Source organism: Hemitrygon akajei, chromosome 3 (assembly GCF_048418815.1).
Source record: "Hemitrygon akajei chromosome 3, sHemAka1.3, whole genome shotgun sequence".
Taxonomy (NCBI): Eukaryota; Metazoa; Chordata; class Chondrichthyes; order Myliobatiformes; family Dasyatidae; genus Hemitrygon; species Hemitrygon akajei.
The window spans coordinates 25,871,357-25,893,436 of NC_133126.1; the positions used below are offsets into that span (position 1 = coordinate 25,871,357).

General features: G+C 39.3%; 1 protein-coding gene across 1 annotated transcript; it reads left to right on the forward strand.

The window, feature by feature from the left end:
* Positions 1 to 1,325: 1,325 nt before the first annotated feature.
* calm1a (calmodulin 1a) lies at positions 1,326 to 21,782 on the forward strand. Its single transcript, XM_073039386.1, has 6 exons — positions 1,326 to 1,466; positions 4,291 to 4,321; positions 7,725 to 7,868; positions 11,897 to 12,003; positions 14,985 to 15,120; positions 18,734 to 21,782. Exons 1-6 carry the CDS (start codon positions 1,464 to 1,466, stop codon positions 18,760 to 18,762), a joined length of 450 nt encoding a protein of 149 aa, XP_072895487.1. The 5' UTR covers positions 1,326 to 1,463; the 3' UTR covers positions 18,763 to 21,782.
* The last annotated feature ends 298 nt before the right edge of the window (positions 21,783 to 22,080 follow it).

Below are 22,080 nucleotides of genomic sequence, written 5' to 3' on the forward strand. Positions count from 1 at the left end.
GATCTGTCAAGGCCTGAATTTACTACCTCTCTCTAATTGCCCTTGAGAGGGAGGTGGCTAGCGCCATCCTCAAGTCTTGCAGTAATTCTGGTAAAGGTACTCCCATGCATTGCTCTCAGGGAGTTTCAGGATTCTGTGACTTAAAAGTTCATTTTCCACAAGCCTAAAAGTTTTTCTTTCAAAAATAAATATTCTAAAAAGAACATGTTTCCAATATCACCTCCTTTGGTACATAAATGCAAGCAGAGCATGCAGTAGGTGGAGAAAGAAACTCCTTCCATAGGTTCCAGAGTCTTGAACACAAAACATCTGGTGCAGTACCGAGGGACGGCACTGCTGTCAGAAGTACCAACTTTCAGATGAGATTAAGCTGAGGCCTGGTCTTTTACCTGCAAATATAAGAAAACTCATGGAGTCTCAGCAAATATACGCCCTCGACAGCATTACCAAAACATCAATCTATTTGCTGTTCATGGGACAGCACACATCTAACTGCACTGTTCCGGTGCTTTGAACTTCAAGGAAGGAGTGTGCTACAATAAAATGCAAATTTTTAATTTATAATTAGACAATATGGTGGAAGAGGCCATTCAGCCCATTGTTTCTTTGACAGACCATCCACAGACCCACCAACCTCTTTATAGTTTGCAGAATTAGAATCAGGTTTATTATCAAAGACATAGGTCCTGAAATGTTTTGTATTCTACCAACAATAGTTTCATATTTATACAATATAATTGCTCCAGTCTGTACTGTGCACTCCACAATCCAGTTCCTTTCAGGGTACAGTAATTATTATTTTGCACTCTCTCTTTTAGCCCGTGCTCCCCTCCTAACGTAGCAGTCCCGGCTGTTGATACCTGGACTGGCAGAGGCTGCAATTGCACAGCATTGGCACCGGCTCCCACTTCCCCATCACAGGCAGCATCGCCTTGACGCATTGCAGGTACACGGCGACCAATGGCAGAGCGCGACACATTCGCTCCCCCATTGCAGGTACGCCTGGACCAATCACAGCGCGCAAGACAAGCTTGACGGACTTCCCCTCCTTCCTTACCCCGCCCCTCCACTCTCCACCCCCACCCCCCCCACCCTTTCCGCGCCAACCAGGCAGTTGAGGCGTATCACCCGTCCCCTTCCGCCTGTAACAAATAGATCCCTCTTGGTCGCGGACGGGAACGCCGGCCCTCGGTTGGCTTGGTATGACAGCGGTGGGGTAGGCGCCGAGGGAGTGAAAAGAAAGCAGGGGCGTCGGAGGTGAGGGATTATTCCTCTGCAGGTTGTTTCCTCGTCCACTCCGCAACACCCATCCCCCTACAGCCGCCGCCGGCGGCGGAGGGATACACGGTATATATGTAGGAGCGCGGGGGGAAGCGCGCGGCAATCGGCGCCAGTGGGCTCGCGAGGCGTGGAGCAGTAGCTCGTTTCCGCAGCTAGCGTGCATTCCTGTCCCATCGCTTGCCATGGTGCGTATCTTCGCCTGGACGAGAAGACCACATCTCACTTCCCTTCTTTCTCTCTCTCTCCTCTTCCACCTCCCCTTCGTCTTCAAGCCTTTGAGCGAGAGGGTGGCAGGGGAAGCGTGTTGGTGTCGGTTGTCGCGGTAATGGAGCGTGGGCGTGGGGGGGGGGGTCGAAAGTAAGATGGCGGTCGGTGTGTATCAGCGGCTGTCAGGTGGATGGCCCTCTCACCCCTCGGGTTGGTTGCCGCCACTTATCGAAAAGTGGCTTCACTCGCAGTAGGGAAGGAGTGTGTAACCGCCCCGGCATGGAGGGCGGGTCCGGCGGTGGTGTTTGTGTGAGGGTGGTGAAATGGCCGGTGTGCGCGGCGAGAGAAGCGAACCACGTCTCTTTGCCTTTTGGGCTTTGCGGCGGGATGGGCGCTGGTTTTTCCTGTTGTGTCGGTAAGCCGCCGGGTTGATGCATCTACGCCGCGCACCCCATCACCTTTTCCATTGCCAGCTGGCGCCATGTATTCAGGATTAAAATTGGAGCAACGTTTTGGGAGAATAGATGGAATATCTCAAGGGTGTGTTTATCTCATGCATTTGCGGCTGCAGTCTGCAAAATTTAAAAAAAAACTTGTGGTTTCCTGATTCAGATGGCTGTTGCATGCAGCGAACACAGCGTTCTGGAAAACCATGGCTGCAGTTTAGTTCTTTGTTACTGTCACTGGTCAGTTAAGGGCCAAGTGTCACCTAATTTGTTGAAGAGGTTGTAATCGTCGTCTTCAATCCTTGTGAGATTTGAAGGTTATTCCGAAGTACACATGCTTGCTGAGGTGTTTTCTGGTTGAGTAGTCTCTTAAGTTTAGCCTGGAGGCCCCGTCTGTTTGAGCGAGTTCCTAATTGGCCTGATACTTGAGCTTGCAATTAAGGTAATGTCTGTTGTTCTAATATGCTTGAACGAGGTTCTGGTCTCATGTGCACGCCTAAGATCATAAATTCATAATGGCTTAGAAGGCAATTTAGACCATCACGTATTTTTTAACTTCCAGTGGAGTGCTATAATTGCAGATTGCATTGCTTCAATGGGTTTTTTCACTGGATTGGAGAGCGAGGTATTGTTTTCCAGGCCTAGGTTACCGTTGACAGGCTGGCTTTTGTTACAAGCATTAGAGAAAGCTTTGGCAGTGAGGTATTTGTTTTATGTAGTTGGTGCCCTGCATTCTTTGGCAGGGTTGACTAAGATTTGCAAATTGCTCTGCTTATTCTTAACGCAAGTTACAGCGTAATAATTAGATAATCAGGAAATAGTTTTTGTCTGTATTAAATGGTTTTGAATGATGACATCCGCGTGTTTTTTGCACTATTAACTCGGGTTGCTTTGTGAAAGTGCATGCCATGAAATCTAGCAAATAATGCAAACCTAGTCAAAAGCTTCTCAATTCAACTGACTTTTGGACACTGGTGAGTTATATGGCTAGCTTGTGTTTAATTGGTGTGTGTTGTGCAACTTGTGAAGATGAATTGTTGGGCAAAGTCCAGCAGTTATCAAATAAGAATTTTAAAAAAATGGATCTCAGCAATAAGTTTCTAGGTTCTGGCCTACCACCCTTGGTGGGGGGGGGGCAGTGTCTTCAGAAGCACAGTAGTGGGGATTGCTTTTATAGTTTTGCTATTTAGGTTGTTACTGATTTCATTTTAACTGGTTTTAGACATTGGTTCCCAAGAGCTCCAGTTGTCATCTAGGTGCAACATTCTTTATTGTGAGATCAAAGTTGAACCTCTTTCTTAAATTACTAAAAAGTTTGAAAGGTTGCTTATAAAGGAGCAACCATTCCTGGGATGTTTTCTAGCCCCTCATGCGACTGCTATCTGGTGGCTTTAAAAATGCTTTCTCTATTTAAAAGTATAATTTTCTAAGCAAAAGATTTAATGGCTCAATGCTGATACATTTGATCTGATCTGAAGGAAAGTTTTAATTCAGCTTCATGTTTCATTCAGAGTCGGAATGTAGATCAAGGCACCCATCTCTAAGTATAGAACTGAAAGGTTTCAACTTGAAGGTGATGGCGTTTTAGCCACCTTGGTAGGCTATCAGTGTCTTGATGTAACATCAAGCAGATAGTTTTGAATAGTTTATTCATGTGTAAGCCAAGTTCAATATGTAATTATAAATCTCGTGGTGAGGCGGGTATAGCAGATCTAATTTTGCACGATGTGAGACTAAAATGCAGTAATAAGGCACATGTATCTTGTGGTATCGGAAGTTGAGCCCATTCTATTTGGCACTTTTGCAGTCCCATTAATTTCATTTCCAATTACGGAATATGCAAGTTGATTTGTAATTTGCATTGGTCTCCCTTCTGAAGATTAATAAAAGGGGATTGACTTGAAGTGTACCTGGGAGATGAAGACCGTCAGTCAAGATAACCAATCCACAGTTGTTAAAGCTTTGTTCTACAGCTACAGATTGTCGTTCACAATCTTCAATCTTTTTGAGTTTAGTTTGGATTTGGTTTTCTATCTGATTCATTTGATAGGTCCATTTTGTAACAACTTTAACCTGGGTGCCACATTCTGATTAAATATTTAAAATATGAGGGTGGAGATCTTTGTTCCATGACCTTGCACTGGAAGTTTCTAACACTCAATTTGTATTTTTACTCTATGGTGTGATCTTAGTTTTACACAAAGCTGTTTCAGTTGCATAACCTAAAATTAATTTCACTCAAAATTGAAAATTAACCCCCCTGAAAAGCAACTTTAGTTTATAGGGTGTGATAGACTGCTCTGGGTTTGTTAATATCTTAATGGCATGTCTCAGTTAGTTGTTTTTTTCCTTGCAGGCTGACCAGCTGACTGAAGAACAGATTGCTGGTGAGTAGTTTATATTTCTGGAGTTTGGCTGGGCTTGTATGCAAGCAGAAATAATCGCACTTTTATGGCATTCTGTTTGCTGTATGTGTGAAGTTAATGACTAAAGTGATATATCAAAAACAATTGTGATTAGAGATATAGGATTTAGACTCTGATTGTTAACCTTCATTTTCCACCAAAGTACACATGACCAGGAAAAAGTCTAACCTTGTAACTAGTCTTTTCTGTATGACTACATGGCTATTTACAATACATTGATACTGGATTTGCTTAGAGCTAACAGTAAAACCATGTATTTTAATGTAGAGCTAGTGTGGAAAGTTACAAATCGAATTGCTTGTATGAATATCTAGATTTTTAGCATATTGAACCAATGAACTTTTAATGTCTTGAGGGATGCTGTGATGGAATTAAAGCTTTTTAAAAAATTTGGGCCAAGGTAGCCATGTTAGACTTGAAAATTTTCTGAATGTGAACTGGTGTGGAATGTAAATGTGGTGCAATAAATGTTAGTGTTTAGAGACCTTTTGCCCATGCCCACTATAACATGTGCACGAAGTATATTAAATATCTTGTTCTGGATTATTCTTCCAGTTGTGTTGTCCAATGGAGTTTACATATATTGCCTGGGACTAGTAATTTGAAACTGTCTGTAAGCATCATTATTGATTTGGTTTAGATGTGTATTACAAATTGTTCTAATTTTGCTTTTAATATATATGCAAGGGGTGTTGAGCTGTCCAAATGCATATATCAACTTTCACCCCATGATATGGCTATCTTGCTTCAGCCTGATCTGTTCTTCCAGCATTTTTGTGTGCTTTGGATTTCCATTATGTAGAATTCTAGTGTTTGATTTGCTTCAGTAAAGGAGTTAATCTAGGCCCATTGATGCACTCAGTTGCAGTAGTGTATGATGGAAATGGGTTCTGACAGCACTGACCAGTTAATTCCAGAAAGTTCAGAGGCAGTCAGATAATTTGCTCAGGTTGGGGTCAATCCTACTTCCCATGAAAAGATCCATGGGATGTCCTGTTGGGTTGTTGCAAAAAAAATACAGCCTCGCTGCATTTGTGTATTCATTATATTGGCTGCAAAATAGTTGCTACAAGGCAAGTTTGCAGAATTATAGGAAAGATATCAATAAATTAGAGAGAGTGCAGAGACGATTTACTAGGATGTTACCTGGGTTTCAGCACTTAAGTTACAGAGAAAGGTTGAACAAGTTGGGTCTCTATTCATTGGAGCGTAGAAGGTTGAGGGGGGATTTGATCGAGGTATTTAAAATGTTGAGAGGGATAGATAGAGTTGACGTGAATAGACTGTTTCCATTGAGAGTAGGGGAGATTCAAACAAGAGGACATGATTTGAGAGTTAGGGGGCAAAAGTTTAAGGGAAACACGAGGGGGTATTTCTTTACTCGGAGTGATAGCTGTGTGGAATGAGCTTCCTGTAGAAGTAGTAGAGGCCAGTTCAGTTGTGTTATTTAAGGTAAAATTGGATAGGTATATGGACAGGAAAGGAGTGGAGGGTTATGGGCTGAGTGCGGGTAGGTGGGACTAGGTGAGATTAAGAGTTCGGCACGGACTAGGAGGGCCGGAATGGCCTGTTTCCGTGCTGTGATTGTTATATGGTTATATTATATGGAAAGATACTTTTCTTTGAATTTGATTTAAATCAACGTAGCCTGCAGTATTTCTGCTGCAAATGTGGACCTTTAAAAAAAAAAAAAAAAAAAAAATTTTTAAAAATCATGTATCCATTAAGAGCATCCTTGTATTTGGACAAGTTTGAGTGATTAGTAATTTTAGTAAAAGGTGAGAAAGGGAAGTGATGTTTGAGTGGTTTGAATTTGCTAATGCACTGACTTAGCTACTGACACTGAGTGTCAGGGTTCTGTATTTAGTGTTATTGGATATTTGCACATTCTCCTATGACCCCGTGGCTTTCCTGATTGCCCCCCTCAAAATGCTGGAGGAACTCAGCAGATCAGACAGCGTCGATGGGAGTGGAATAAAGAACTAATGTTTTGGGTTGTGACCTGCTGTGTTCTGAATTTTCAGTCATAGAAGAGTACAGCAAAAAATTAAGCCATTTGGCACCGACAACGGCCCTTCCATTCATGTACCTATCCAAACTTAAACGTTGAAGTCAAAATCACATTCATCACTTGAGTTGGCAGCTCGCTCCACATTTTTCCCTTGTATTCCCCTTAGAGATTTTACCTTTAATCCATGACTTCTAGTTGTAGCCTCACCCAACCTCGGGGGGGGGGGGGGGGGGGGGGGGACACTGGCTTGGATTTACCTTTGTCTATACGTCTTGTAGTTTTGTATACCTCCATCAGCTGTGCTTTTAATCTTCTATGTTCTAGGGAGTAAGGCTCTAACCTGTTCAGTGTTTCTTTATAACTCATGTCATCCAGTCCCAGCAACATCCTTGTACATTTTCTCTCTACTTCAATCTTATTTACATCTTTCCTGTAGGTGGATGATCAAAACTGCGCACAGTACTCCAGTGTCTGCATGCCTCTTGTGTTTATGGTTTCCTTAGAGCTGTTATTTCTGCCACACGACAAACATCTGCTTGATAAGCTGTATCAATGCAGGTGTATTAAAATCTGGAGTTCATGAATATGTACTTCCTGTATTCATGAATTCAAAAAAAGTTCAAGGTAACATGGTAGTTGGTGATTTAAAGGGTCTGTTTACATACTGTTTTCTGATTGAATGGATCTATTAGCGGGCATGTTATTTGATCATCTTTATGGTCTTGAACAGTGGCATTTACTGCTAAATTGTTAGTGAGTTATGCAGGCAGAATTGAGTTACTTTGAGGCTCTGCTGCCTTGTAAAATGTCAACTGACATGGTACTTCCATGAAAATGCAGTAAATGCCTAAAAGGAATGATGGTCCATGGTAGTAAATGATAATATTTATGTTATTGTGGTGAATGAGAACTTGAAATACAAGATCTTTTAATGGTTTTAATGCCTGCTAACTTGTGATAGTGCTATTTAATTTACAAAATTATGTAACATGACCATGAAAGTGACCTGAATGGTAAACTCCATTTCTTCTACCACTTGTGTTTTAAGAATAAATCTAAAGGTTGTCAAGTACTCTAGTTCTGAGTTTGGTTGCAAGCCTGATGTTGGCCCATCAACCAGATTTAAGTCACATCATTGCAACAGGGTCTATCTTAAATATTGAAGTGTAAATGCTAAGAGTGGTGGTCAATTTTTTTTCTTCCCTATTAGAAGAATAGATCAGTATCAATTTAAATATATCCAAAATTTTGAATGTTAAAGTAGTCATCAAGTGCAGTTAGTTTTGAATTAAATATTTTGAACTGTAGAAAATTGTTTGCATGTGGTTCATTTGATCTGTTTATTCTTTGCAGAGTTCAAAGAGGCATTTTCCCTCTTTGATAAAGATGGTGATGGCACCATCACAACGAAGGAGTTGGGGACTGTAATGAGGTCTTTGGGTCAGAATCCTACTGAAGCAGAATTGCAGGATATGATAAATGAAGTTGATGCTGATGGTGAGTTTGAAATATTTACTTGGTATCTGACCATGAGTCTGCATTTGTCTAGCAATTATTGTACTTAAATGTTATCCAAACCTAGCATGCTTTAAATGCTGGTTATTGGTGTGCTGATCATCAATGTTTAGCTGATTTTTTTCAGTGCAATGTTTTATTGGGAAAGTCTCCTTGCATTAGGCAGTTAAAAACATTTAGCGTAAGATTTGGTGACTTTATAAAGTTTTTTTCTCATTAGGATTAAAGTAACAAGATCTTGTACCATTTGTACAGAAGTTAACAAAGTCATGCCATTAATCCTTCAAGTAATTTACTGTTCTGATGCACCTGTCTTTACTGCAATTGGCATTGACTTTTTTGGTGAAGGTTCTTAAAGATTTGAAATTTGTTTTTGTTATTTACCTGGCACACAGCTGATCACAGCATTCTTGGGCCTTGTGGGATTGGCTGTGGGGAATTTACTTTCACAGAGAAAACAGTGTGCTCATCTGATTTTTTTTTTCCCTCTCTGCCTGTGCAGTATTTCAGTTTAGCTGTCTAGGTTTATAGAATTGATAAATGTGTGCATTTGGTGTTATGGGGAAGGAATTTCCTTATTTTTGTGCAGGTGTAACAGGAGTATTCCATCAAACCTTTTTGAGTCTGCCTTTCATCAAGGTTGTAGGGTAAAAGATGTTATGATCTATGCCCATAAATCCCTTGTTCCCTCAATGAATCTAAATATACTAATCAGTTTGAAGGAAATGACTGAGCTTCCAAAGCTGCCCAAAGTAATATAACATCCAGAACATTGAGATTGATCAAATTTACCATTTAGCAATTAAATTTGGAGTTAACTGTATTGTAATGCAAATTGTATTTTGATAGTACAATAGAGAAGGCTGGTTAAGATGCTAGTAACTTAATCTGAGAGTTAATATTAGAGCTATAGATTTGTTTGTGTTAAGTCTGTGGTGTAAGAATCTGGAAATATATGCAAATGTCACAATACCTTTAGGGTTGACAGTACAGGTCAGTGACTTTCAAAGGCTTGCATTTGGCAATAGACCATCTGAGACAAAAGGATCTTGGGGTTAATGATCGGAAAAGCTTTTCTGTACAGATGCTGCCTGGACATGTACTTTGTGTATAATTTTTCTTATTTCTTCACAGCAAAATGGTTGGGTGGGGGTGTTGAGGGAAACTGGGGATTTTACAGTGAAAGTTGTTACATCTTCAGAGGCAAAGGTGGATGACTTGCATTGGTCAGTTAACTTCATTTGATCTAGACCTGTACAAATTCTTCAGTGAGTGGGGGTTCAAAATATTCTGCTTCGATTTGGGCTCGATTGCACTGACATTTTCAGTAAAACCTTGCAGATCCCTTTCTAAGGAAAACTAGTCCAAAATACTGGTTGCTATGGGAATTAAGATGATGCAGTCTTACTGTATTGATGAGGTAACTGAATTAGTAAACTCAAATGACAATGGCTATCAATGGATGGTTCTGATTCAAGGGCAAGATTTAATTAGCAATTGAAAAAGTAATTGATTTGAAATTTGTACTTAATAGATGCTGCCTGACCCAACATTTTGTTGTAGCTGAAGGTCTTTTAAAAGTTCTTGTATTGAGTGTATGCACATTTAAATTAGGCCATTTCATCTTTTTTGATTATTAGTTTCTAAACTTAGTGCATTGTACAGGAACAATTTGTGGAAAAGTGGTATCAGTTTTAATTGGCAGTTGCATATAATATAGAAGAAATGGCACATTGGGCTGATATGCTCAGACATTGGATTTCTAACCTGGGCAATGAAAGTCATTGTTTATATTTAACAGCTGTCCATTTGGCCTGTAATTAGTAATATCTTCCCAGAATACATTTAAAGACAGTGCCAATGCTGACTAATATCTGCCCCTTATCCATCGTCCAACAGTGTGGTGTTTTATTGAATGCAGGATGAATTGGCAGAGAATTCCTGGTATTCTAATAATAAGCCTTGAAGTTAGGTTGGTAATCTCTGTAGTATGTGTGTGTTCTCATTTATGAATCTCAACCAAGTGCTATAGACATCTGGAAAAGAGCAGACTTGGTCTGCTTTTTCCAGTTCAACTTCTACAGGTAGGAGAGGCATGTTTCTGCCTAAATAAAGAGCATTGGTAGATGTTTTTCCTAATTGAGTCAGTAGGTTTTGGCAAGTCCTGAGGGAAACATGATTAACCAGGCTAGGGTTGCTGTTGCTGTCCTTGTTTAATGTGCTGTTTTTAGGATTTTAAACTAAACTGAATGTGTTCAGTAGATGTATAAGATTTTCCTGTGCAAAATTGGTGACTTGTTTCCCATATGTGCAATTCAAAGCTGTACTCATTGGCTGTAGAATGCTTTAGGTCATTGACAGTCAGAAATTTACTGCAAAAGCTTCAGTTAAGCCTAACATTTGTCACAGTATTCACTTGTGACAGGTCTACTGGCCATCAAGTATGATGGCTTTGCAATCAGATTCTCCTAATTTCCCATAATGTTATTACCGCTGCATTGCCATTGAATCTGTTGCCCGCTACACTAACGGCAATTTACTTTAGTGATCTGATCTGCTAAACTTGGAGATGTGGGAGGAAACCACATCACCCAAAGGAAATCCATGTGGTTACAGGAGAAGGTGCAAACCCAAACAACATGAATAAGGTCAGGACAGAAATCACGTAACTGGAGGTGAGGCAACATCTTTACCAGCTGCAACAGTATTGATAAATTTAATCCTCACTGGCTGAGTGAGGGCAAATTTAGGTGTAGCTATAGAAAAATTGGTGGTGGTGTTCTTTTGTAGCTCTCCGCTGGGTGTACTGAAGCAGTAAGTTAGTTTAATTGACCTGAAACAATGATCAGAACTGCTCTTGTCAGAAGGTTGAATTTTTTTTACAAAGGCATGAAGATGTATGAAGACCATTGAAGATAAAGTTGGACTGTTGCCTTTCGATTCTCTGGTTCATTTCACCCACTCCTAAGTAATTTCTAAGCAACAGTATCCTTGGTTATACTTACTGCTTGTACATGATTGGTGGCATTTCTACACAGCGGCTGTATGATCTGCACAAGCCCAGGTCATGAATTTGAGCCCTACCTCATTATTTGATCTCTTCAGATAATTTTCCATGTGTTGTACAGCTGCAAAATAACAAATTTCTTTTTGAACAGTAAACGTAAAACTGATTCTGACTCAGTTTTGAGCTTGTTGCTGGGATGTGTAAGTTTTGGAATAACCCAATGGTGCTCTTGGGGTGTTTACAATCAATGCAAGCTTACATGTTGTCTTTCCAATTGGGAAAAGGATAATTAGCTCAGACCCTGCTAACTGTACTGTATCCTGGTTAATAAGGTGAAAGTTGTGCTGTAAGGTACAGTTGAAATGAGAGCAATGAAAACTATTATAGAAGCTTAATTAACTGTAAACATTCTTTCTCATTAACTTGGTGTCATCCTGAACCCATCTAGCTGGATAATTTCAGTAAGATCTATTAATATCTTAATGAGATTGGCTCACAGCTTTAATTAGGTTAACAGATACTGTATGGGGTCACATCCTGATTTAGAATACTAAGTTGGTAGCTTTGGGCAATGTTTCATTGTGCCCGACCAGCATTTTAATTCCTACACAGTGAAGAAAGTAGTTGCTTGTAAACATTATTTAACTTTGACTTCTCATCTTTTAAGGACTCTTTTTAAAACACGATCTCATTATTTTCAGCTTTTTATTTGTGCAGTTTGTCTTCTGCACATTGGTTGTTTATCAGTCTGTTTAGGAATCCTTTTTTGTAAATTTCATTATTTTCCTCTAAGTGCCATGAGATGAATCTGTCGTATATGGTTCCTATTTATGTATTCAATAGCAGTTTTTTACTTTGAGCTTGTGTTAAAAACCATTTTCCCATGATTTAAGTTTTCTTCTGTCCCAGATATGGCAAATTGACCAGTCCAACCTGAACAACACTGATTTTATTCTCCATTAGTCCATATCTGTATTAACTGTGATCTTTTTTTTTTTGTTAGGTAATGGAACTATTGATTTTCCTGAGTTCTTGACCATGATGGCTAGGAAAATGAAGGATACAGATAGTGAAGAGGAAATTCGTGAAGCATTCCGTGTATTTGACAAGGTATTGTACTTGGTGATTGGCTATTAGGAGGGTTATGGACTGCTCGTATAATATACATTGTAATTATTCAAAAGGTCTAATCCTATTGGGGGAATATTTCATAAGATCATAAGACATAGGAGTGGAATTAGGCCATTAGACTCACTGAGTCTGCTCTGCTATTTCATCATTCCTCAGGCCCAATCTCCTGCCTTCCTGTATTCCTTCATGCTCTGACCGATCAAGAGTCTATCAACCTCTGTCTTAAATACACCCAATGACCTGGACTCAACAGCTGTCTGTGGCGAAGAATTCCACAGATTCATCACCTTCTGGTTGAATAAGTTCCTCATCCCCATTCTGAAAGGATGTCCCTCTATTCTGAGGTTGTTCTCTGGTTTTAAACTCTCCCACCATAAAATATCCTCTCTATGTCCACTATGTTGGCCTTTCACCGTTTGATAGGTTTCAATGAGGTTGCCTCAAATTCTTCTGAATTCCAGTGAATACAGGCTCAGAAGCATCAAATGGTCTTCATAAGACAAGCCATTCAAATCTGGAATCATTTTTGTGAACCTCCTTTGAACCCTCTCCATTTTCAGTACAACCATATTATGATAAGGGACCAAATATCTGCTCACAATATTAAGTGAGGTCTTGCCAGTGCTTCATGAAGTCTCAATGTTGCATCTTTGCTTTTATAGCTTGAAGACAAGAGCAGGGATGGAAGCTTAGTGTTTATAAGGCTGGGCTCTGGTGGGGCCTCACTGAGTACTGTGAACTGTTTTGGGCTTCTCATCTAAGAAGAGATGTGCTGACATTGGAGAGGGCCCTGAAGCAGTTCACAGGAATGATTCTGGGAATGAAAGGGTTATCATATGAGGAAAGTTTGGCTCTGTACATTGGAATTTAGAAGGATGGGGGGGCGGATTCTCATTGAAACCTTTTGTCTGTTGAAAGGCATGGAGAGAGTAGAAGTAGAAAGGATGTTTCCTATGGTGGGAGAGTCTAGGACGAGAAGGCACAGCCTCAGAATAGAGGGGTGTCCATATAAAACAGATGCAGAGAAACTTCTTTAGCTACAGGGTGGTGAATGTTATCACAGCAGCTGTAGAGGCCAGGTCACTGAGTGTATTTAAGGCAGAGATAGGTTTTTGATTCGATACAGCATCAAAGGTTACAGGGAGAAGGCTGGTGAATGGGGGTGAGGAGGGGGATAAAGGATCAGCCATGATTGGTGGAGCAAAGCTACCTCTTTTGGTTGAATATATTATGTGCCTTCCAATTTGCTGCTGGAAATTTCTGCCATTGATGCTCTGCTGTCATCCCTGTTAGTGTTCTTTTCAAATGGGTTTTGGCCAACTCATCCCTTGCCCCTCTTTAATTTCCTTATTCCACTGTAATACTGATACATCTGACTGTAGTAGCATCTCAAAATTCAGGGTGATTTCATTCATATTATGATCACTTTCTGATAAAGGTTCTTTAAAGTTAAGCTCTCTAATCCATTCCAGATCATTGCACAGTACCCAATCCAGAATAGTTTACCCCTTAGTGGGCTCAACCATGAGCTGCTCTTAAAAAGCCATCTTGTAGGCATTCTAGAAACTCCCCCCTCCCCCCCTTGGAATCCAACACCAACCTAATTTTCCCAATATTGAAATCCCTCATGACTTTTGTGACATTGTCATTTTTGGCATGCATTTTCTATCTACTGTTGCAGTTTGACCCATCAAGGTCTTTGTCTCCCTTCAGGTATATTTCAGCTGGATATATGGATTGTGGGCCAAATGGCCTGTTCCTGTGCTGTTATACAACAGAGTTGGACCTTCTGGCACAACTCTGCAAATTAGAAATAAAAGCTCTTCATAATTCACAAACATTGAAGTGCTGTCCTGAATGTCAGAGGTTTTGTTGCTTAAAGTAAAACTGTCAGTAATGGTCATATTAAATGCCATCACTAATTAAAATATTGCTCATTGCTTTGACCAGTTATCAAAGGTCATTAAATGCTATATTGCTCTTAAGTACTTCCTGACCTGCTCCCAATTGCTATACTGACCTTCAAATTTGATTGGAAATTGGGTTGAATTCCTTGTAAGAGCAGATATTTAAACTGGAGTCCTTGGGGGTTTTTTTGATGGGAAGATGCAAAGGGAGTAATGTGGCTCCAAACAGCATGGCAGTTTGCACAATGTAATTTCAGCTCAGCGCCTGAGTTCAATTCTGTAAGAAATCTGTATGTCCTCTCCATGGAATAGATGGGTTTTCAACAAGTGCTCTGGTTTCCTCCCATAGTCCAAAGATGGAGCTCTGGGTTAATTGGATTTTGTAAATTGGTGATTGGGTTGGGTTCAAATAGAGGTTGCTTGGGTGGCATGGCTGGAAGGGCCTACACTGCTGTATCATTAAATAAATGAACATGTGATTAAATTGCAAGACTTTATCTACACTTTAAAAGTGCTTTAAAAAGACCAAAGAGATGATTGTGGACTTCAGGAAGGTGCATGCTGACCACTCTTCACTACACATACATGATTTACCTGTGCAGAGTTAGAAGCGTCAAGTTTGAGTACACGTACTTGCACCTTTTTGCTCAGGCTCTCCTTCCTCCCCACCTGCAAAATTCAATATTTTACAGGAGCACATCAAATGTTCTTTCCAGCTGCATCACTGTACACGAATTGTGAAACATGGCTGCAAGTACTGCTGAGGATTAAGTTCTCTGATTCATCAGATTTATCAGGACCCTTAGCATTGTCGGTGATCCCTCCAATTGTAATGTAGCATTAGGACAAGAACTGTTAGAATTGGAAGCAGCTTCTTCCCCCAGTCTTAAGACTAATGCACATTATTTGTTAATTTACTAGTAATACTACTTGTCTTGTGCTTGGTTCAGAGGAACGTTATTTCATTTGACAGTATATATGTATGGTTGAGTGACAGTAACCTAAATTGAACTCTTCAGGACTTGCTGATGTGAGGTTTTTTAAAACATTCAGGATGGTAATGGCTATATCAGTGCGGCAGAGCTGCGTCACGTTATGACGAACCTAGGTGAGAAATTGACAGATGAAGAAGTAGATGAAATGATTAGAGAAGCAGATATTGATGGTGATGGTCAAGTCAACTATGAAGGCAAGTATTTTAACTCCTACTTTTGTCTGTAATAGAAACCAAACTGAAAATGGAACCGAGAAGCTTGATGTCTTGGTATCAAAATGAAACATCCCAATGACATGCCTGTCATTGTGAAACTACTGAAATGTGAAAATGTTGTAAAACAATTGTGGTTAATTAATGACTGGTACAGAAACCTTTCAATATTCCAGTTAAGGTTTTTTAAAGTTTGTTTTATGGAAATTGTATGCCAATCAAATCTGGAAGTTAGAAGAAATAGCAACAAAAAAAATTCCCATTTCCTCTACTTTTTTCTGGAAGTATTGGCTATCAGTTAGACCATATGTACAGTACTGTGCAAAAGTCTTGGGCACCCTAGCTTTTTTAATATAAATTGTTAGATGTTTAGTTTTTGTCTTCTGCAGTAGTGTTCTGAGGCAGGGGCCTATGCGCCAGCCACGGCAATAGGCATTCACAGAATCCTTCTGGCAGCAATCCAAAGGGAGGTGGTCAGCTCTGAAACTTGTTCATTTGCACATTCAATGTGTTAGTCTACCTCAGGCTTTAATTAGCGAAACGGATTTGAACACAGGCCTATGCTCTGTCACCAAGTTTCTTCGCATTGAGGCCAGAGGTTCCCAGAACCTTCTCAGACTGCAGAGCTGGATCCACCTAATGATCTCCAAACTGTAAATCTCAGGCTTTAACTCTTAACAATCCCAGGTACATGTTTAAGATGAAAACAGCTGTAAAAGTAAACAAATATTTTTGCGAGCTATCTGGAAGATGTCGACTGAGGGAGCTTTGTACGCTGGCACCACCTTGACTGGAAAAAGGACTGGGGTGCTGAACAGTGGCAGCAAGTATTCTGGAATGATGAATCAGTTTTCATTTTTTGGCATAAACAGGAGGCAATTTGTCTATTGGCGAGTGGTATGTGGATCAGTATCTGTGGCCAACAGTGAAGCATGGCAGAGGTTTTCTGCAGCTTGAGGCTGCATTTCTGCAAATGGAGTTGGTGATATGGTCAGAATTAATGGACTCCTCAATGCTGAGAAAAAAAGCAGATTCTCACCCAATTAGGAAGGTATCTGGTCCCAACTTCATTCTGCTGCAGCATCCCAATGGCCAAAGTCATAAGGATCTCTCTTCAGTGAAAAGGAGCTCTGCAACATCCCCACATAGCCCTGGTCTCAACATCATTGAGGCTGTCTGGGATTACCTGGAGAGACAGAAGCAATGGGACACTCCTGCAGAAGAACCCTTCAAGTTCTCCAAGATGCTTGGACAACCTACCAGTCCATTTTAAAAAATTGAATATATGCATATGTATTCAGTTTTGTGTATATATCAGAGAAGAATTGATGTACTTTAAAGGCAGAGGGTAGTCACACAGATAATTGCTTTAAGAGTATTTTTTTGATAACTTTTCATTCCATTATTTTTGAAAGCATCTTGGCATTACAAATTTTTACATGTGCCCAAGACTTTTGCATTGTACTTATTTTCAGTTTGTTTTATGGATATTTTTTAGGTTTAAAGTTAAAATTGATAAGTGTCCTGTTAATGTCACTGGGATTGCTTAAACTTTATACAAAACAGGCTGGGAGAATGGCTGGACCTTCCTAAGTAAGTGATTACACATTGGGCCATACTGCTTGTATTGGTGCTTAATATGCAATGTGGTGTAGATCATAAAACAGGTAGTTATGGAGGAATCTGACAAATGTATTTTTGCTACATTTTCATTTTTACTTCCATGTATTTGTGAAAAGTGCATTTTATAAAGCTGCATGATGTTTCACTTTCCACTATAACTGGAAAGTGTTTTTGGCTCTTGCTAAGATGGTCTTCTATAATGGACTAGACAAGGTTCCAAGTTTACCTGGTCCATTGTAATGGGTCAGCTTTAGCTGCTGGCCTGTGTACACCATGGATCGCTTTGATAGATTAAACTGTCTGGAGTTTAAATTAGTCCAATTGGACATTGAGCATATGAATGTTTAAAAAAAAAAATGTGGCTGTTGTGGAACCACAAAACAATGTATTCATTTGCCTGATTCAGAATCAAGGAACTTGCTGTTTAGGTTTTGCATATTACTTTGCAAAGCATTGACATAAAATGGGAGGGCTCCTAATTTCACTTGGAGTGCTGTCTAAGCCTTGCCAGCTGAGATTGTCTAGTTAGCTTGTTCACCCATTTTCTATGGCAAGTTTCCTTCTATTTACAGCTTTAAACTTGATACTTGAGAAATTTAACTATTGTAAAACTGGTGCAGAGATTTCCCAAATGTAATGGTGTTCCTTCTCCAGAATTTAATTTTCTTGGTCTCCATTGTTCACACTTCAAAGTATTGAGCCCTCTAATTTAACTGATCATAAGCATAGGTCTTGATTTGGTCAGTTGTAGTTGTATTGATGCTCTTTGCTGTAATTACCTTGTCATGTGAAGTCTGTCATTTCTGTGTAATTGTTATTCAATAATTTGCCCTTGCACACTTGTGAAGCCCATACATGTTATGTATGCACTAGTCTGTTTTTTGATATTACCTCTTCCTTCTGTGGCCAAAGTTGAAATCAAGTGGCCATTTTAATGAATGGCATGATAGAGCCTATAAAAAATTCCAGATGCTTGAGATCGGAAGCAGGCACAACATTTTGGGCATTTGCACTGTCCAGAGTAGAATGTCAAGAACCAGTATGTAAGCATGTGTTTCCTAGCATGTTGGAGATGATGGGTATAATTATATGGAGCAGACACTGTGCTAATCAGATAGGAAACAAGCTCAATACTTATGCTGAGTCAGAATGTTGACAATTTAAAGATCATCCTAAGGTTTGCAGTAAATTTTGTTTCTGAATTGATCTTGTTTTGCTGACTGCTTGTGGATGATGTGGCTTGCATTGCATTTAATCTTCATTCTAGATTCTTTTAAATTCAAGGAGTTGCTTTATGGGATTTGGGTCACTTGTGAGTAGTGTGTTGTATACAATTTAAATTCAAATCCATCAGCATAGTTGGTCCTGGTTTTTTGAGATTTAATTCAATTTTAAGCTAGTCTGTGAGTCGGTTTCAAGCTTCTAGATCAGTTTAGATCATCACCCATAAAAATAATAATTTGGGGTAGAAATGGTGGAGCAGAATGGTTGAGGAAAAGTTTCTCTAGATTATCGCTGTTCCTGCTTGACCTTTTTGCAGTGTACAGTATTACCACATGTAACTGAGCAAGGCACCTTTGAGTGATGCAGAATAATGAACAGGACAACTGGCTGCTGTTCATTGGCTCTATGCTAAATGAGTGATTTTTTTTGTTCCCTTGAGGCAATTGCTTGTCCTTTGAAATGATAGGCTTTGACATAATTATCTTGACGGTGATGATATTTTCTAATTTGAAGTTATACTGCTCCTTTTACTGCAATTGGTTATGTGCTAGCTTTCAATTCAGAAGTACTGCAGGCTATTATTCCAAATTTGCGACAGTCTATTGCATTGAAACATTGTATGTGTATTACACTGAGTTCGGGTATATTAGGCCTATTTGAAGCTGTGCATGCAGACATGTCTGAATTATTACTGATTAATGATACTTTCAAAACAAACCAGTTCATCCTTGTCTGTTTCCCTCCACAGAATTCGTACAGATGATGACTGCAAAATGAAGACTTTTACCTTTCCCCTTCCTAGAAAAGTTGAAATCTTTTACTTACCTCTTGCAAAATGTTCATTTATTCATTCTGTTTCTGTATAGCAAAAGTTACTGAATGTCAAAAAATAAAACCTGTCCACAAACTCTGCATGTAAAATGATCAGTGGTCCTGTCCCCAAAGATCTTCAAGCCATGCATCAGTAAAACTTGTACTACCTTAAAAACAAAGCAATTGGACTCTATGAAGTTCCATGCTAATAACTACACTGTTTGGGCTGGCCAGTTTTTCATGCATGCAGCTTGACAGTTGAGCACATCCTGGCTCTTAATTCCACTTTATGTTCTTTGTGGGAATAGCTTAGTTTTTTCCAGTTGTATATTGTACAGGATAATTGTTCCTGAAAAGTTGGTTAATTTTGTGTGCTACGGCAAACTACAATAGAGGGTTGTAATTGTGTGACGGCCCCTGGAGTGGAATCGTTCTCATACTTAACAGTGTGCTCAAACAATTACCAGGACTGAAGATCTAATTTTAAATATTAAAAAAAGGATGGCATGTCTGTATAAAACTTGGTTAAAGTGTCTGCATTGCACTATAGTGAAACGGATGTCAGGCAATTTACCGTTCACTGAATTTTTAAATGACCTATGAAAAAGGGGGTGTCTTGAACTCTCATGTTTATCTTCTGTTCTATACCATAACTTGGAGCCATCAGATTATATACAGTGCCTTGTAAAAGTATTCAGTCCTCAACTCTTTAGTTCACATAAATGAGTATTACAAACAGGGATTTTGATCAATTTCATCGAGAATTTGTATCTGAATCATGCTCTATTCCCCCACAATAGAGCCCCCCAAAAAACAGGGAAAATTGCAAAGCATGATAAACTAAAATTATTTTTTTTTAAAGAACTGAAATGTCAGCACTTCAAGTATTCATTCCCCTTTGCTCATACTTGGTCGAACCACCTCTTGCAGTTATTACAGCCACAAGTCTTTTTGGACAAGTTTTTTAAGATTTGCACAACTTAAAGAAAGATATGCCAGTTCCTTGCAAAATTGCTCAAGCTGTGCTGGATTAGTTGGGCAGCAGGGGTAGACAACTATCTTGAGGTCTTGGCAGAGATGTTGGATCAAGGTAGGTCAGGAATCTGGGGCACTCGATATCAATTTTCTTCATTTGTAGCTACTGTGTGGTTGCTCTGGCAATACTCTGTGGGCAGTTGTCCTGTGGAAACACTCTTCCTCCCCAGTTTAAGCTTTCTGACAGGCTAGCAGGTTGAGACCAAAAATTTACACTTCAGTCTCAACTGACCACAGATCTTCCACATCTTTACAGTATGTTCTAAGTGATGCTGTGATTTCACATTTTTCCCTATATTTTCATGAAGGACTGCACTGAGCTCTGAGATACAGTATGGTATAATATGTTCAGTGCCTTTCAGATGGTCTTGTATCCTTCCCCAGATTCTCTAATATCATTTCCCTGATTTGTCTTGAATGTCTTTTGTCTTTATAATACTGTTGGACCTTACATGGAGGTATTCTTATGAATTCATTTAAAACAGGTAATCCTCTGATTTTCTACATTTGAGTTAATATGGTAATGTACAATATTGCATCTAAGGAAAGTTAGCATAGCAGTTAAAGGGGATGAATACTTTTTCAGCCTTAAACATTTTGGTTTTAATTTTTCAGGTTTTGGAATTAGTTTTGATTTGACATGATGCACAATGTTTTGTAGATTAGCTCAAAATCCTATTTAAATATATTTTAAATTTAGAAACAGTAAAATATGAAAATAGTTGAGTTCTGAATACTTTTTCAAGGCACTATATCTACATAGGACTTCAGCACAATGACGACATGGCTGTTCAGCAAATTACAATTATGTTCATTCCAAGTTGTAAATGCTAGTCTTTTTTCCAATAAAAGACCATTAACTTAAGTCTCTTGGGTGCCAAAATTATTTGCTATTAATTATTTGCACAAACTGTACATGACTTCAAATTGTTGGATTTTCATAATGACCACTGCTTCAACCTAAAACCAGTAAGTAAATATTTGTAATACATGATTTTATTAATGACTTTTTGGTGGTCTTATTTGCAAAAGCTGATATGCAGCAAAACCAAACCACATGTAATTTAATGTTGGTATGTCCTGATTTAAATTTCTTAAGTTAAATGGTCACTAGTTAATTGCTGCAAATTATACATTCGTACCAAACCAAGCAATTTCCAATTTTGTTTTTTAAAAAAAGGTTCAAGTCTTCCTGCTGTATGGGAAAATTCAAGGTTTTGAAAACTTAAGTAACAATGCTAAACTGTGTTGGCTGTTGAATTTGTCATCCTTTCAGGTAACTGCAGAAATGTATACTTTGGCCTATCTCTTTGCACACTGCTATCAAGGGTGTTATTTCTTCCTTGACCTGAGGTGTCTTTAATGTTTAAAAGCTGAAGAATAGTTATGGAAGTCTGCTGCTAATCAAATGGAAACTGGAGATGAAACAAAACAAGGCCTGCTTGCCACAAGGCCTGCTTGCCCCTTCCGTGCTTCCATCCCCATTTGTATCACCTTAAAACCCAAGGTTCTTGATATTTTATAGGGTTGGATTACATTCCTCCCTTCCTCCCAATTCGGACAGTGCATAGGCCTGGGGGTTCTTGAGGGCAGCTTCATCCTTACTGGTTGCAGATGTGCAGTTCCAGTCCTGCAAGTACTCATTAGCATTCTTGAATTTGAACCACAGCCAAGGCCATAATAAACTGGCACTGAACTGTTTATCTGAAGATGTAATTGTTTTTGGGATTGATAATGATGCATCTGAAATATTGTAGGCAGGTTGTATGCTGATAGTGCATCTTTCTTGATGCTGTTAGATGTGGAGATGCTCGTTTCTCAAACGTGTTATCAGATGAAATTTAATGTTGCTATGTTGTAAATATGCAGACCAAACTTGATGCTTTCTGTATTAAAGTTTTAGCAAAAGCAACACCAATAAACTGAGCCAGTAGTGCTATTTGTGAATAGCATTGTGAATTTGTCAAATTTTTCCCAGCTTGTCTACTATTAGTACTTTGTATGTTGAAGCAGTGCATTTTCACTCACTAGACCAATGTTCATTGATTTTACTTTGAAATGAGATTTAACATTAGTAATTTCTTAACGAAGTGAATGCACAAGTCTACATCTAACCTTGACTGAAGTCAAATGATTATGGGGGAAGTGGAATGACAATTGCGTTGTCCAAATAAATCAAAGTTGTTTCTTTTTACCTGTTACTTTGAAATCTGAGGGTGGGGCATGGTGATGTGATTGCTGAGCCAG